The sequence below is a fragment of the Oncorhynchus mykiss genome, chromosome 8 (genome assembly GCF_013265735.2).
Source record: "Oncorhynchus mykiss isolate Arlee chromosome 8, USDA_OmykA_1.1, whole genome shotgun sequence".
NCBI lineage: Eukaryota > Metazoa > Chordata > Actinopteri > Salmoniformes > Salmonidae > Oncorhynchus > Oncorhynchus mykiss.
The window spans coordinates 88,069,998-88,086,829 of NC_048572.1; the positions used below are offsets into that span (position 1 = coordinate 88,069,998).

Consider the following 16,832-nt stretch of genomic DNA (forward strand, 5'->3'; position numbering starts at 1 on the left):
GTGCAGAGAGCTCAGGCAGAGAACTGGTGCAGAGAACTGGTGCAGAGAACTGGTGCAGAGAACTGGGGCAGAGAACTGGTGCAGAGAACTGGGTTAGAGAACTGGTGCAGAGAACTGGTGCAGAGAACTGGTGCAGAGAGCTGGTGCAGAGAGCTGGTGCAGAGATCTGGTGCAGAAAACTTAGGCAGAGAGCTGGTGCAGCGTGCTGGTGCAGAGAGCTGGTGCAGAGAGCTGGTGCAGAGAGCTGGTGCAGAGAACTGAGGCAGAGAGCTGGTGCAGAGAGCTGGGGCAGAGAGCTGGTGCAGAGAGCTGGTGCAGAGAGCTGGGGCAGAGAGCTGGTGCAGAGAGCTGGGGCAGAGAGCTGGTGCAGAGAGCTGGGGCAGAGAGCTGGTGCAGAGAGCTGGTGCAGAGAGCTGGTGCAGAGAGCTGGTGCAGAGAGCTGGGGCAGAGACCTAGTGCAGAGAGCTGGGGCAGAGAGCTGGGGCAGGAGGTTAAGACTGGAGATCAAAAAGCCTTTTGAATTCACACAAATTCTGCTTGTAATCCAGGGTTTCCCAAACGTTGTCCTCTGGACTCCAAGGTGTGTACGTTATTGGTTTATGTCCTAGCACCACACAGCTGATTCAAATAGCCAACTACCTATCAAGCTTTAATCATTTGCATCAGCTGTGTAGTGTTAGGGCACCTCCAACGTGCACCTCTTGGAGTCCCGAGGATTCGAGTTTGGGGAAAGCTGCGTATAATCCACATCTAACAACTTGAGGGCCATTACTCAGTGTTGGTCATTAAAACCCACAGCTTGAGGGCCATTACTCAGTGTTGGTCATTAAACCCACAGCTTGAGGGCCATTACTCAGTGTTGGTCATTAAACCCACAGCTTGAGGGCCATTACTCAGTGTTGGTCATTAAACCCAAGTCTTTGTCAGAGGAAGTCTTTGTCAGAGGAAGTCTTTCTCAGAGGAAGTCTTTGTCAGAGGAAGTCTTTGTCAGAGGAAGTCTTTGTCAGAGGAAGTCTTTGTCAGAGGAAGTCTTTGTCAGAGCTAACAAGCCACAACTGAATGAAGTATGTAATTATGTTTCTAAACTCAATGAAAAAAATTTATAAAATCAAATCAAATTGTATTTGTCACATACGCCGAATACAACAGGTGTAGAATACAACAGGTGTAGAATACAACAGGTGTAGAATACAACAGGTGTAGTAGACCTTACAGTGAAATGCTTACTTACAAGCCCTTAACCAACAATGCAGTTTTAAGAAAATACCTAAAAAAAAATTAAGAGATAACAAATAATTAAAGAGCTGCAGTAAATAACAATAGCGGGGCTTTATACAGGGTGTTACGGTACAGAGTCAACGTGGAGGCTATATACAGGGTGTTACGGTACAGAGTCAAAGTGGAGGCTTTACAGTGGGGCAAAAAAGTATTTAGTCAGCCACCAATTGTGCAAGTTCTCCCACTTAAAAAGATGAGAGAGGCCTGTTTTTTACATCATATGTACACTTCAACTATGACAGACAAAATGAGGGAGAAAAAATCCAGAAAATCACATTGTAGGATTTTTTATGAATTTATTTGCAATTTATTGGTGGAAAATAAGTATTTGGTCACCTACAAACAAGCAAGATTTCTGGCTCTCACAGACCTGTAACTTCTTCTTTAAGAGGCTCCTCTGTCCTCCACTCGTTACCTGTATTATTGGCACCTGTTTGAACTTGTTATCAGTATAAAAGACACCTGTCCACAACCTCAAACAGTCACACTCCAAACTCCATTACGGCCAAGACCAAAGAGCTGTCAAAGGACACCAGAAACAAAATTGTAGACATGCACCAGGCTGGGAAGACTGAATCTGCAATAGGTAAGCAGCTTGGTTTGAAGAAATCAACTGTGGGAGCACTTATTAGGAAATGGAAGACATACAAGACCACTGATAATATCCCTCGATCTGGGGCTCCAAGCAAGATCTCACCCCGTGGGGTCAAAATGATCACAAGAACGGTGAGCAAAACTCCCAGAACCACACGGGGGGACCTAGTGAATGACCTGCAGAGAGCTGGGACCAAAGTAACAAAGCCTCACATCAGTAACACACTACGCCGCCAGGGACTCAAATCTTGCAGTGCCAGACGTGTCCCCCTGTTTAAGCCAGTACATGTCCAGGCCCGTCTGAAGTTTGCTAGAGAGCATTTGGATGATCCAAAAGAAGATTAGGAGAATGTCATATGGTCAGGTGAAACCAAAATATAAAGCCCTCTGCAGCGCTGGGCCTTAACTAGTCCTGTATTAATGGACTGATAAAGCCCTCTGCAGAGCTGGGCCTTAACTAGTCCTGTATTAATGGACTGATAAAGCCCTCTGCAGCGCTGGGCCTTAACTAGTCCTGTATTAATGGACTGATAAAGCCCTCTGCAGCGCTGGGCCTTAACTAGTCCTGTATTAATGGACTGATAAAGCCCTCTGCAGCGCTGGGCCTTAACTAGTCCTGTATTAATGGACTGATAAAGCACTCTGCAGCGCTGGGCCTTAACTAGTCCTGTACTAATGGACTGATAAAGCCCTCTGCAGAGCTGGGCCTTAACTAGTCCTGTATTAATGGACTGATAAAGCCCTCCGCAGAGCTTGGCCTTAACTAGTCCTGTATTAATGGACTGATAAAGCCCTCCGCAGAGCTTGGCCTTAACTAGTCCTGTATTAATGGACTGATAAAGCCCTCTGCAGCGTGCGCCCAATACATTGTTTTTGCATCGCAATTCAGCCATTTTTGAAAGTCATGACAATCCTTGTCCTGCAAATCAAACATTTATTGTGGAACTGGGATTCCTGGGAGTGCATTCTAATGAAGATCATCAAAGGTATATGAATATTTATAATGCTATTTCGGACTAATGTTGACTGAGCAACATGGTGAATATTTATTTTGGCTGGTTTTGGCTCTGAGCTCCGTACTCAGATTATTGCATGGTATGCTTTTTCCGTAAAGGGTGTTTGAAATCTGACATAGCGGTTGCATTAAGTAGAAGTGTATCTAAAGTTCCATGCATAACACTTGAATTTTCATCAACATTTATAATGAGTATTTCTGTGAATTGATGTGGCTCTCTGCAAAAATCACTGCATGTTTTGGAACTACTGAATATAACACGCCAATGTAAAATTCGATTTTTGGATATAAATATGCACTTTATAGAACAAAACATACATGTATTGTGTAACATGATGTCCTATGAGTGTCATCTGATGAAGATCATCAAAGGTTAGTGATTAATTGTATCTCTATTTGTGCTTTTTGTGACTCCTCTCTTTGGCTGGAAAAATGGCTGGGTTTTTCTGTGACTTGGTGGTGACCTAACATAATCGTTTGTGGAGCTTTCGCTGTAAAACATTTTTTAAATCAGACACTGTGGCTGGATTAATGAGAATTTCATCTTTAAAATTGTGCCTAATACTTGTATGTATAATACTTGTAATTTGATTTATGAGATTTCTGTTGATTTGTATTTGGCGCCCTGCAATTTCATTGGCTGTTGGCGAGGGGTTCTGCTAGCGGAACGGGGTTCCCAGACAGGTTAAATATGTGTATGCGACCAAGTAGCTGCTGTCTTGACAGGAACTAATGGGGATCCATAATAAACCCCAGGAAGAGTAGCTGCTGCCTTGACAGGAACTAATGGGGATCCATAATAAACCCCAGGAAGAGTAGCTGCTGCCTTGACAGGAACTAATGGGGATCCATAATAAACCCCGGGAAGAGTAGCTGCTACCTTGGCAGGAACTAATGGGGATCCATAATAAACCCCAGGAAGAGTAGCTGCTGCCTTGGCAGGAACTAATGGGGATCCATAATAAACCCCAGGAAGAGTAGCTGCTGCCTTGGCAACAGGAACTAATGGGGATCCATAATAAACCCCAGGAAGAGTAGCTGCTGCCTTGGCAACAGGAACTAATGGGGATCCATAATAAACCCCAGGAAGAGTAGCTGCTGCCTTGGCAACAGGAACTAATGGGGATCCACAATAAACCCCAGGAAGAGTAGCTGCTGCCTTGGCAACAGGAACTAATGGGGATCCACAATAAACCCCAGGAAGAGTAGCTGCTGCCTTGGCAACAGGAACTAATGGGGATCCATAATAAACCCCAGGAAGAGTAGCTGCTGCCTTGGCAGGAACTAATGGGGATCCATAATAAACCTCAGGAAGAGTAGCTGCTGCCTTGGCAGGAACTAATGGGGATCCATAATAAACCCCGGGAAGAGTAGCTGCTACCTTGGCAGGAACTAATGGGGATCCATAATAAACCCCAGGAAGAGTAGCTGCTGCCTTGGCAGGAACTAATGGGGATCCATAATAAACCCCAGGAAGAGTAGCTGCTGCCTTGGCAGGAACTAATGGGGATCCATAATAAACCCCAGGAAGAGTAGCTGCTGCCTTGGCAACAGGAACTAATGGGGATCCATAATAAACCCCAGGAAGAGTAGCTGCTGCCTTGGCAACAGGAACTAATGGGGATCCATAATAAACCCCAGGAAGAGTAGCTGCTGCCTTGGCAACAGGAACTAATGGGGATCCACAATAAACCCCAGGAAGAGTAGCTGCTGCCTTGGCAACAGGAACTAATGGGGATCCATAATAAACCCCAGGAAGAGTAGCTGCTGCCTTGGCAGGAACTAATGGGGATCCATAATAAACCTCAGGAAGAGTAGCTGCTGCCTTGGCAGGAACTAATGGGGATCCATAATAAACCCCAGGAAGAGTAGCTGCTGCTTTGGCAGGAACTAATGGGGATCCATAATAAACCCCAGGAAGAGTAGCTGCTGCCTTGGCAGGAACTAATGGGGATCCATAATAAACCCCAGGAAGAGTAGCTGCTGCCTTGACAGGAACTAATGGGGATCCATAATAAACCCCAGGAAGAGTAGCTGCTGCCTTGGCAGGAACTAATGGGGATCCATAATAAACCCCAGGAAGAGTAGCTGCTGCCTTGACAGAAACTAATGGGGATCCATAATAAACCCCAGGAAGAGTAGCTGCTGCCTTGGCAGGAACTAATGGGGATCCATAATAAACCCCAGGAAGAGTAGCTGCTGCCTTGGCAGGAACTAATGGGGATCCATAATAAACCCCAGGAAGAGTAGCTGCTGCCTTGACAGGAACTAATGGGGATCCATAATAAACCCCAGGGAGAGTAGCTGCTGCCTTGACAGGAACTAATGGGGATCCATAATAAACCCCAGGAAGAGTAGCTGCTGCCTTGGCAGGAACTAATGGGGATCCATAATAAACCCCAGGAAGAGTAGCTGCTGCCTTGACAGAAACTAATGGGGATCCATAATAAACCCCAGGAAGAGTAGCTGCTGCCTTGGCAGGAACTAATGGGGATCCATAATAAACCCCAGGGAGAGTAGCTGCTGCCTTGACAGGAACTAATGGGGATCCATAATAAACCCCAGGAAGAGTAGCTGCTGCTTTGGCAGGAACTAATGGGGATCCATAATAAACCCCAGGAAGAGTAGCTGCTGCCTTGGCAGGAACTAATGGGGATCCATAATAAATAGAAAATGCATAGGAAACAACCTCCTGTGTATCATCTAGTGGGGCAACTTCCACCGTCTCTCCTGGCATCTTCCCTGTCCTGTTACTCTTTAATTGATGTCAAATCAAGGTTGACTCAGTTTGATGAAGTGGAACAGACAGATGGACAGTAGTCTGAGGTCTCCCTCAACCTCTTCCTCGCTTTCACTCTCTGAACAGATTCACTGCTGTTTGTGTGAATTATTTAGTGGTTGCCTGTCTTTTTCTCCTCTCTCCTCCCTTCATTGCTTCCTGTAGTGGAGGTAAAAGCTACCGTCTCCTCTCTCTCCCCCCTCATCGCTCCTCACTTTCCCTCCGTCTCCTCTGTCTCCCCCCTCATCGCTCCTCACTTTTCCTCCGTCTCTCTCCGTCTCCTCTCTCTCTCCCCTCCCTCCTGACCTTCCCTCCCTCTCTCTCTGTCTCCACTCCCCCCCTCTCGCTCCTCACTTTCCCTCCATCTTTCTCCTTCTCCTCTCTCTCTCCCCTCCCTCCTGACCTTCCCTCCCTCTCTCTCTGTCTCCTCTCCCCCCTCTCGCTCCTCACTTTCCCTCCGTCTCTCTCCTTCTCCTCTCTCTCCCCTCCCTCCTGACCTTACCTCCCTCTCTCTCTCTCTCCTCTCGCTCTCTCTCGCTCCTCACTTTCCCTCCGTCTCCTCTCGCTCCTCACTTTCCCTCCGTCTCCTCTCTCCCCCCCTCTCGCTCCTCACTTTTCCTCCCTCTCTGTCTCCCTCCTCACTCTGTCATCATCTCTCTGTATCCATCATCATCTCTCTGTATCCATCATCATCTCTCTGTATCCATCATCTCTGTATCCATCTCTCTCCTCCTCCACTCTCTAATCTCCTCCTCCACTCCTCATCTCCTCCTCCTCTCTAATCTCCTCCTCCACTCCTCTCTCCTCCTCTCTAATCTCCTCCTCCACTCCTCTTATCTCCTCCTCCACTCCTCTCTCCTCTCTTATCTCCTCCTCCACTCCTCTAATCTCCTCCTCCACTCCTCATCTCCTCCTCATCTCTAATCTCCTCTTCCACTCCTCTCTCCTCCTCTCTAATCTCCTCCTCCACTCCTCTCTCCTCCTCTCTAATCTCCTCCTCCACTCCTCTTATCTCCTCCTCCACTCCTCTCTCCCTTCTTATCTCCTCCTCCACTCCTCTCTAATCTCCTCCTCCACTCCTCTTATCTCCTCATTTCCTCCTCCACTCCTCTCTAATTTCCTCCTCCTCTCCTCCTCTCTAATCTCCTCCTCTCTGTATCCATCAGCATCCTCCTGTGTCCATCTGGAGCCTCATTCATTATTAACATCAATAGCTCCAGAAAGGGTCACCCCTGCAGCCTTCTCTGTCATCCCTCTCTTCCTTCTTCACCTCCCTCTCTCCACCTCTCTCTCTCTCTCTCTCTACATTCTCTCTCCTCTCTCTCTCTACTCTCTCTCCTCACTCTCTCTGTTCTGGATTAATGGTAGAGACAGAGGCACACGTATGACGTAACAAGAGGATTTGACTTCAGAGACAATCTTCTTATCCTCTGTGTGGCCCCTCTGACCTATGCAATGCTATGGTTTGTCTACTATAACCGCTGTTACGCGGAGCAGCTGAACCCAAATGCAGACTCAGACTCAGACGCAAGGATAGATAACCAATGTATTTATTGAAAAGCGGGAGAGGAGATGGGGTGGGTAGTAGGGAATCCGGAATGAGGCTGAGGGCAAGGAGATTAGGAAGCAGGTCTGGAGAAGAATCCTATGAAGCAGTAGAGCAGGGATCCAGGCCAGGGAAGCAGGACTGAGGAGACGAGGGACTGGAGACAGGTCCCGGAGTCAGAGCAGGCGGGACTGTAGCGGAGAGAAAAAGCAGCGTGAGGCTAGGAACAAGCAGCTAGAAATACGGACTGACTGAGTAGAGGCTACTATCTGGCAGCGTGGAAGTGGCATGGCTGAGTATTTGTAGAGGTCTTGATTATGGAACAGGTTGCAGCTGGTGGGAATTGGTTACCACAGGGTTACCTCAGGGTTACCAGGGTTACCTCAGGGTTACCACATGGTTACCTCAGGGTTACCACAGGGTTACCTCAGGGTTACCACATGGTTACCTCAGGGTTACCACATGGTTACCTCAGGGTTACCAGGGTTACCTCAGGGTTACCACATGGTTACCTCAGGGTTACCAGGGTTACCACAGGGTTACCTCAGGGTTACCTCAGGGTTACCACAGGGTTACCTCAGGGTTACCACAGGGTTACCTCAGGGTTACCACAGGGTTACCTCAGGGTTACCACAGGGTTACCTCAGGGTTACCACAGGGTTACCACAGGGTTACGTCAGGGTTACCACAGGGTTACCACAGGGTTACCACAGGGTTACCACAGGGTTACCTCAGGGTTACCTCAAGGTTACCACAGGGTTACCACAGGGTTACCTCAGGGTTACCACAGGGTTACCTCAAGGTTACCACAGGGTTACCACAGGGTTACCTCAGGGTTACCACAGGGTTACCTCAGGGTTACCACAGGGTTACATCAGGGTTACCTCAGGGTTACCACAGGGTTACCTCAGGGTTACCTCAGGGTTACCAGGGTTACCACAGGGTTACCTCAGGGTTACCACAGGGTTACCTCAGGGTTACCAGGGTTACCACAGGGTTACCACTGGGTTACCACAGGGTTACCACATGGTTACCAGGGTTACCACAGCATTACCACAGGGTTAACAGCATTACCACAGGGTTACCAAGGTTACCACATGGTTACCAGGTTTACCACAGCATTACCACAGGGTTACCTCAGGGTTAACAGCATTACCACAGGGTTACCACATGGTTACCAGGGTTACCACATGGTTACCACAGCATTACCACAGGGTTAACATCATTACCACAGGGTTACCAGGGTTACCACATGGTTACCACAGCATTACCACATGGTTACCATGGTTACCACAGCATTACCACATGGTTACCACAGCATTACCACAGGGTTAACTGCATTACCACAGGGTTACCAGGGTTACCAGGGTTAACTGCATTACCACAGGGTTACCAGGGTTACCAGGGTTAACTGCATTACCACAGGGTTACCAGGGTTAACATACACAGATACATTTTCAGTTTAAAGATCACATGCAGCAGTTGTCAGTGTTGTAACATTCATGTTTATTACCAATTCATCTGACTTTACATCCTTACACTTTTTGGACCTTTGATTTAAAACATTCATTTTTTTCCCCCACATTCTTGCTTTTTCTTCTTTAAAAGAAAAACATGTAATTATATTTACCTCATAGTAACAACTGTACAAGGACAGTATAGTAGTACAATCATCTACTTAAACATGGTCCTTACTTTAAATTAAGTGACAACAAAATGACAGTTGAAGATAGCTCACCGTGGTTCTTTTCGATCGCGGGTTTGGACGATGAGCAATTTAAAGTTTATTTTTATTAAGTCTCTGCAAAACATGACCTTTTAAAACGTTACGGACAAAGATCGGAGTAAATCCCGGTCCTTTAGGGCTCTATTCAGTCTGTAAAAGGTGTAACACATTCCGCGATATAAATGTAAAGGCTGGGCCGACATACGCAGCACTTATCCCGGGGAATGTCTGTTAAATCTCCGTTAAAGCGGGAAACATTTACATTTCAATCACGCTGTAAAGCTGAAGTTGCGCGATGCGGGATTGAATAGAGCCCCTTAGCCGGGTGTTTACATCCCAGCGGCATGACAGAGCACAGTGACAGCAGTAGCTTGTATGTACATGCACTAAAGTGCTACAGTGTTTGTTTTTTACAAAGGCATGCAGAGCAAATACGACTGCATCCCAAATGGCACCCTATTCACTACATAGTGCACTACTTTAGACCAGAGCCCTATAGAACCCTATATATAGTGCACTACTTTAGACCAGAGCCCTATAGAACCCTATATATAGTGCACTACTTTAGACCAGAGCCCTATAGAACCCTATATATAGTGCACTACTTTAGACCAGAGCCCTATAGAACCCTATATATAGTGCACTACTTTAGACCAGAGTCCTATGGGACCCTATTCCCTATATAGTGCACTACTTTAGACCAGAGTCCTATGTGGCCCTATTCCCTATTATAGTGCACTACTTTAGACCAGAGTCCTATGGGGCCATATTCCCTATATAGTGCACTACTTTAGACCAGAGCCCTATGGGGCCCTATTCCCTACATAGTGCACTACTTTAGGCCAGAGTCCTATGGGGCCCTATTCCCTATATAGTGCACTACTTTAGACCAGAGCCCTATGGTGAATGCATTCAGTTGTACAACTGACCAGGTACCCCCCCCCCTCCCTATGTGAATAGGATGCCATTTGGGATAGCCGCCTATGTGACTGATATTTGTTATACAACTTCCTCCCACGTATGCATAAGGGTTATTCAGTTGCTATCTTCCCTCTCTTCTTCTACACGTTTACAGAGTTGAACATTCATTTCAACATATAGAAATACATTACATGAGCATCGTAACTGACATCATGGATTCACCTGCCTCGGCCAACAGGAAGCAGTAATTTTTTTTAAACATTTTTGTTGTTGTTGTTGTTGTCTCAACATTTGTTTATTTGTTTATTCTACAAATACACGTGAGTAGTCTGACTTCAAGCTTCAAAGGAACCAACAGTAACATAAGATATGTTCAACTGAATAAGAAAATAGGTTAAGAGTATTTACACACAGATTATAACAAATTATATGTAAATATGCAAAATAAACAAAAACATAAACCGACAGAAAATGTGTTCTTTATGTTTATGTTTATGTTCCGGTATTATAATAACGGTTTTTCTCTCGACAAAAAATGTGTTTGTATGTATTATATGACTCATATATACATACAGTACCAGTCAAAAGTTTGGACACACCTACTCATTCAAGGGTTTTTCTTCATTTTTACCATTTTCTACATTGTAGAGTAATAGTGAAGACATCAAAACTATGAGATAACACATACGGAATCATGTAGTAACCAAAATAAGTGTTAATAAACAAATCTAAATATATTTTATATTTGAGATTCTTCAAAGTAGCCACCCTTTGCCTTGATGACAGCTTTGCACAACCAGCATCATGAGGAATGCTTTTCCAACAGTCTTGAAGGAGTTCCCATGTATGCTGAGCACTTGTTAGCTGCTTTTCCTTCACTCTGCGGTCCAACCCATCCCAAACCATCTCCGTTGGGTTGAGGTCAGGTGATTGTGGAAGCCAGGTCATCTGATGCAGCACTCCATCACTCTCCATATTGGTCAAATAGCCCTTGCACATCCTGGATGTATGTTTTGGGTCATTGTCCTGTTGAAAAGCAAATGATAATCCCACTAAGCCCAAACCAGATGGGATGATGTATCGCTGCAGAATGCTGTGGTAGCCATGCTGGTTAAGTGTGCCTTGAATTCTAAATAAATAATTGACAATGTCACCAGCAAAGCACCCCCACACCATCACACCTCCTCCTCCATGCTTCACGGTGGTAACCACACATGCAGAGATCATCCGTTCAACTACTCTGCGTCTCACAAAGACACGGCGGTTGGACAGATTTCCACCGGTCTAAAGTCCATTGCTCGTGTTTCTTGGCCCAAGCAAGTCTCCTCTTCTTATTGGTGTCCTTTAGCAATGGTTTCTTTGCAGCAATTCGACCACGAAGGCCTGATTCACGCAGTCTCCTCTGAACAGTTGATGTTGAGATGTGTCTGTTAACTGAACTCTGTGAAGCATTTATTTGGACAGCAATCTGAGGTGCAGTGCTTTGCTGGTGACACTGTCTGTGATTTAATTAGAACTCAAGGCACTCTTAACCAGCATGGCTACCACAGCATTCTGCAGTGATACGCCATCCCATCTGGTTTGCGCTTAGTGGGACTATCGTTTGTTTTTCAACAGGACAATGACCCAAAACACACCTTCAGGCTATGTAAGGGCTATTTGACAAATAAGGAGAGTGATGGAGTGCTGCATCAGATGACCTGGCCTCCACAATCACCCGACCGCAACCCAATTGAGATGGTTTGGGATGAGTTGGACCGCAGAGTGAAGGAAAAGCAGCCAACAAGTGCTCAGCATATGTAGGAACTCCTTCAAGACTTTTGGAAAAGTATTCCAGGTGAAGCTGGTTGAGAGAATGCCAAGAGTGTGCAAAGCTGTCATCAATGCAAAGGGTGGCTACAAATATATATTTGATATGTTTAACACTTTTTTGGTTACTACATGATTCCATATGTGTTATTTCATTAGTTTTGAGGTCTTCACTATTATTCTACAATGTAGAAAATAGTAAAAATAAAGAAAAACCCTTGAATGAGTAGGTGTGTCCAAATGTTTGATTGGTACTGTATATATATATATATATATATATATATATATATATATATATATATATATATATATATATATATATATATATATATATATATATATATATATATATATATGTATTGCATACATATATATACACATGTGGAACTATGAGTAAATCAAGTAGAGGCACATCTGACGGTAATGTTTGGATGATGTCATTGTTTTGTTGTTACAGTACTATCCAGGTTCTTTTCATTCCGGAGTTGAAAGTTTTCAGTTCCAGTACTTTTGAGTTCCTGGTTGGTTAGCTGGTGCTACAGGGGCTCAACCCTGTTACAAATCCCCCTCCCCCTAGGAATCCCTACGAGAGTAGGAGGGAGGGGGGTCTGAGGTACCCTGTCTAGTCAGGCTCAATGTGGATAAGAGAAGAGGAGGAGTAGGGAGGAGCAGGAGAGAGGAGTAGGGAGGAGTAGGGAGGAGTAGAGAAGAGGAGTAGGGAGGGGGGTCTGAGGTACCCTGTCTAGTCAGTAGGGAGGAGCAGGAGAGAGAAGTAGGGAGGAGTAGGGAGGAGCAGGAGTAGGGAGGAGCAGGAGAGAGGAGGGAGGAGTGGAGAAGAGGAGGAGTAGGAGAGAGGAGGAGTAGGGAGGAGTGGAGAAGAGGAGGAGGGAGGAGTAAGGAGGAGTGGAGAAGAGGAGGAGTAGGGAGGAGTGGAGAAGAGGAGGAGGGAGGAGTAGGGAGGAGTGGAGAAGAGGAGGAGGGAGGGGGGTCTGAGGTACCCTGTCTAGTCAGGCTCAATGTGGACAAGAGAAGAGGAGGAGTAAGGAGGAGCAGGAGAAGAGGAGGAGGGAGGAGTGGAGAAGAGGAGGAGGGAGGAGGAGCAGGAGAGAGGAGTAGGGAGGAGCAGGAGAAGAGGAGGAGGGAGGAGCAGGATAAGAGGCGGAGGGAGGAGTGGAGAAGAGGAGGAGTAGGGAGGAGCAGGAGAGAGGAGGAGTGGAGAAGAGGAGGAGTACGGAGGAGCAGGAGAGAGGAGTAGGGAGGAGCAGGAGAAGAGGAGGAGGGAGGAGTGGAGAAGAGGAGGAGTAGGGAGGAGTGGAGTAGAGGAGGAGTGGAGAAGAGGAGGAGTAGGGAGGAGCAGGAGAGAGGAGTAGGGAGGAGCAGGAGAAGGGGAGGAGAGAGGAGTGGAGAAGAGGAGGAGTAGGGAGGAGTGGAGAAGAGGAGTAGTAGGGAGGAGCAGGAGAGAAGAGTAGGGAGGAGCAAGAGAGAGGAGTAGGGAGGAGCAGGAGAAGAGGAGGAGGGAGGAGTGGAGAAGAGGGAGGAGTAGGGAGGAGCAGGAGAGAGGAGGAGTAGGGAGGAGCGGAGAAGAGGAGGAGTAGGGAGGAGTGGAGAAGAGGAGGAGTAGGGAGGAGTGGAGAAGAGGAGGAGTAGGGAGGAGTGGAGAAGAGGAGGAGTAGGGAGGAGTGGAGAAGTGGAGTAGGGAGGAGCAGGAGAAGAGGAGGAGGGAGGAGTGGAGAAGAGGAGGAGTAGGGAAGAGCAGGAGAGAGGAGGAGTGGAGAAGAGGAGGAGTACGGAGGAGCAGGAGAGAGGAGTAGGGAGGAGCAGGAGAAGAGGAGGAGGGAGGAGTGGAGAAGAGGAGGAGTAGGGAGGAGTGGAGTAGAGGAGGAGTGGAGAAGAGGAGGAGTAGGGAGGAGCAGGAGAAGAGGAGGAGGGAGGAGTGGAGAAGAGGAGGAGTAGGGAGTCGAGGAGAAGAGGAGGAGTAGGGAGGAGTGGAGAAGTGGAGTAGGGAGGAGTAGGGAGGAGTGGAGAAGTGGAGGAGTAGGGAGGAGTGGAGAACAGGAGGAGTAGGGAAGAGTTGAGAAGAGGATGAGTAGGGAGGAGTGGAAAAGAGGAGGAGTAGGGAGGAGTGGAGAAGAGGAGGAGTAGGGAGGAGTGGAGAAGAGGAGGAGTAGGGAGGAGTAGGGAGGAGTGGAGAAGTGGAGGAGTAGGGAGGAGTGGAGAAGTGGAGTAGTAGGGAGGAGTGGAGAAGAGGAGGAGTAGGGAAGAGTTGAGAAGAGGATGAGTAGGGATGAGTGGAAAAGAGGAGGAGTAGGGAGGAGTGGAGAAGAGGAGGAGTAGGGAGGAGTGGAGAAGAGGAGGAGTAGGGAGGACTGGAGAAGAGGAGGAGTAGGGAGGACTGGAGAAGTGGAGGAGTAGGGAGGAGTGGAGAAGAGGAGGAGTGGAGAAGAGGAGGAGTAGGGAGGAGTGGAGAAGAGGAGGAGTAGGGAGGACTGGAGAAGTGGAGGAGTAGGGAGGAGTGGAGAAGAGGAGGAGTGGAGAAGAGGAGGAGTAGGGAGGAGTAAGGAGGAGTGGAGAAGAGGAGTGGAGAAGAGGAGTAGGGAGGAGTGGAGGAGAGGAGTAGGGAGAAGTAAGTAGGAGTGGAGAAGAGGAGGAGTGGAGAAGAGGAGGAGTATGGAGGAGCAGGAGAGAGGAGTAGGGAGGAGCAGGAGAAGAGGAGGAGTAGGGAGGAGTGGAGTCGAGGAGGAGTGGAGAAGAGGAGGAGTAGGGAGGAGCAGGAAAAGAGGAGTAGGGAGGAGTGGAGAAGAGGAGGAGTAGGGAGGAGTGGAGAAGAGGAGGAGTAGGGAGGAGTGGAGAAGTGGAGTAGGGAGGAGTAGGGAGGAGTGGAGAAGAGGGAGGAGTAGGGAGGAGCAGGAGAGAGGAGGAGTAGGGAGGAGCGGAGAAGAGGAGGAGTAGGGAGGAGTGGAGAAGAGGAGGAGTAGGGAGGAGTGGAGAAGAGGAGGAGTAGGGAGGAGTGGAGAAGAGGAGGAGTAGGGAGTAGTGGAGAAGTGGAGTAGGGAGGAGCAGGAGAAGAGGAGGAGGGAGGAGTGGAGAAGAGGAGGAGTAGGGAAGAGCAGGAGAGAGGAGGAGTGGAGAAGAGGAGGAGTACGGAGGAGCAGGAGAGAGGAGTAGGGAGGAGCAGGAGAAGAGGAGGAGGGAGGAGTGGAGAAGAGGAGGAGTAGGGAGGAGTGGAGTAGAGGAGGAGTGGAGAAGAGGAGGAGTAGGGAGGAGCAGGAGAAGAGGAGGAGGGAGGAGTGGAGAAGAGGAGGAGTAGGGAGGAGTGGAGAAGAGGAGGAGTAGGGAGGAGTGGAGAAGTGGAGTAGGGAGGAGTAGGGAGGAGTGGAGAAGTGGAGGAGTAGGGAGGAGTGGAGAAGGGGAGTAGTAGGGAGGAGTGGAGAAGAGGAGGAGTAGGGAAGAGTTGAGAAGAGGATGAGTAGGGAGGAGTGGAAAAGAGGAGGAGTAGGGAGGAGTGGAGAAGAGGAGGAGTAGGGAGGAGTGGAGAAGAGGAGGAGTAGGGAGGAGTGGAGAAGAGGAGGAGTAGGGAGGACTGGAGAAGTGGAGGAGTAGGGAGGAGTGGAGAAGAGGAGGAGTGGAGAAGAGGAGGAGTAGGGAGGAGTGGAGAAGAGGAGGAGTAGGGAGGACTGGAGAAGTGGAGGAGTAGGGAGGAGTGGAGAAGAGGAGGAGTGGAGAAGAGGAGGAGTAGGGAGGAGTAAGGAGGAGTGGAGAAGAGGAGTGGAGAAGAGGAGTAGGGAGGAGTGGAGGAGAGGAGTAGGGAGAAGTAAGTAGGAGTGGAGAAGAGGAGGAGTATGGAGGAGCAGGAGAGAGGAGTAGGGAGGAGCAGGAGAAGAGGAGGAGTAGGGAGGAGTGGAGTCGAGGAGGAGTGGAGAAGAGGAGGAGTAGGGAGGAGCAGGAAAAGAGGAGTAGGGAGGAGTGGAGAAGAGGAGGAGTAGGGAGGAGTGGAGAAGAGGAGGAGTAGGGAGGAGTGGAGAAGTGGAGTAGGGAGGAGTAGGGAGGAGTGGAGAAGAGGGAGGAGTAGGGAGGAGCAGGAGAGAGGAGGAGTAGGGAGGAGCGGAGAAGAGGAGGAGTAGGGAGGAGTGGAGAAGAGGAGGAGTAGGGAGGAGTGGAGAAGAGGAGTGGAGAATAGGAGGAGTAGGGAGGAGTAAGGAGGAGTGGAGAAGAGGAGGAGTGGAGAAGAGGAGGAGTAGGGAGGAGTGGAGGAGAGGAGTAGGGAGAAGTAAGTAGGAGTGGAGAAGAGGAGGAGTAGGGAGGAGTGGAGAAGAGGAGGAGTGGAGAAGAGGAGAGAGTGTGGACAGTTCCATCAGGAGCGAAGCAGGAGGGAGGAGAGGGAGTAGAGAGGAGGACTATGAAAGATGGGTCTGAGGTACTGGCTGGGGTATGGTGAGAAAGAGAGTGGAGCGAGTAAAGAGGGAGTTAAGGAGAACAGGGGTATGGTGATTGTTCCTGTTGTGATTCTGCTGGTCCAGTCTCATCCAGGTCTGGTATAGAGGTGGTCCCAGTCCCAGTCTTACTGGTCCCAGTCACCATGGGGAAGGTGAACCTTCGTTCTGTGACGTCTAGCCAGCCTCGGGGGGAGGAGGGGGCTGCCCAGCGGGAGGGGGGGCGGCGGTTGGCTGGCCTCGCCGGGCGCAGGAAACACGACTCCAGGGGCGGAGCCACCGGGGAGCGAGGGAGGTCCTTCAGGAGGAAGTAGATGTGAGAGAGAGAGAGAGAGAGAGAGAGAGAGACAAAATAGCTTCCTATATTCATAGGTTTTCATGATGATTATTTTAAGAATTAGAAAAAGACATTACCCAAGACAGAAGAAAAGAAGTATTAACAAAAGTAAGTGTGATTAAAACAGAAAAACAAATAATGACCACAATATAGATCAGGAGGAAACACCATGTGGTGGAACTACAGTGGGATGAAACAGGTGGAGGAACTACAGGGTGATGAAACAGGTGGAGAAACTACAGGGTGATGAAACAGGTGGAGAAACTACAGGGTGATGAAACAGGTGGTGGAACTACAGGGTGATGAAACAGGTGGTGAAACTACAGGGTGATGAAACAGGTGGAGGAACTACAGGGTGATGAAACAGGTGGAGGAACTACAGTGTGATGAAACAGGT

General features: G+C 48.4%; 1 protein-coding gene across 6 annotated transcripts in view; it reads right to left on the reverse strand.

Annotated features, from left to right (window-relative positions):
• Positions 1-7,203: 7,203 nt before the first annotated feature.
• LOC110518901 (microtubule cross-linking factor 1) overlaps positions 7,204-16,832 on the reverse strand; it is a 254,295-nt gene continuing 244,666 nt past the window's right edge. For 2 of the 6 annotated variants that reach the window (XM_036986663.1, XM_036986665.1), the window contains exon 17: positions 15,911-16,396. In XM_036986663.1, the coding sequence (XP_036842558.1) occupies positions 16,133-16,396 (264 nt within the window). In that variant the 3' untranslated portion in view covers positions 15,911-16,132. Of the gene's footprint in view, positions 7,404-15,910; positions 16,397-16,832 lie in introns of those variants that run through there. The other 4 variants (XM_036986668.1, XM_036986667.1, XM_036986669.1 and 1 more) reach the window with 4 other exon arrangements.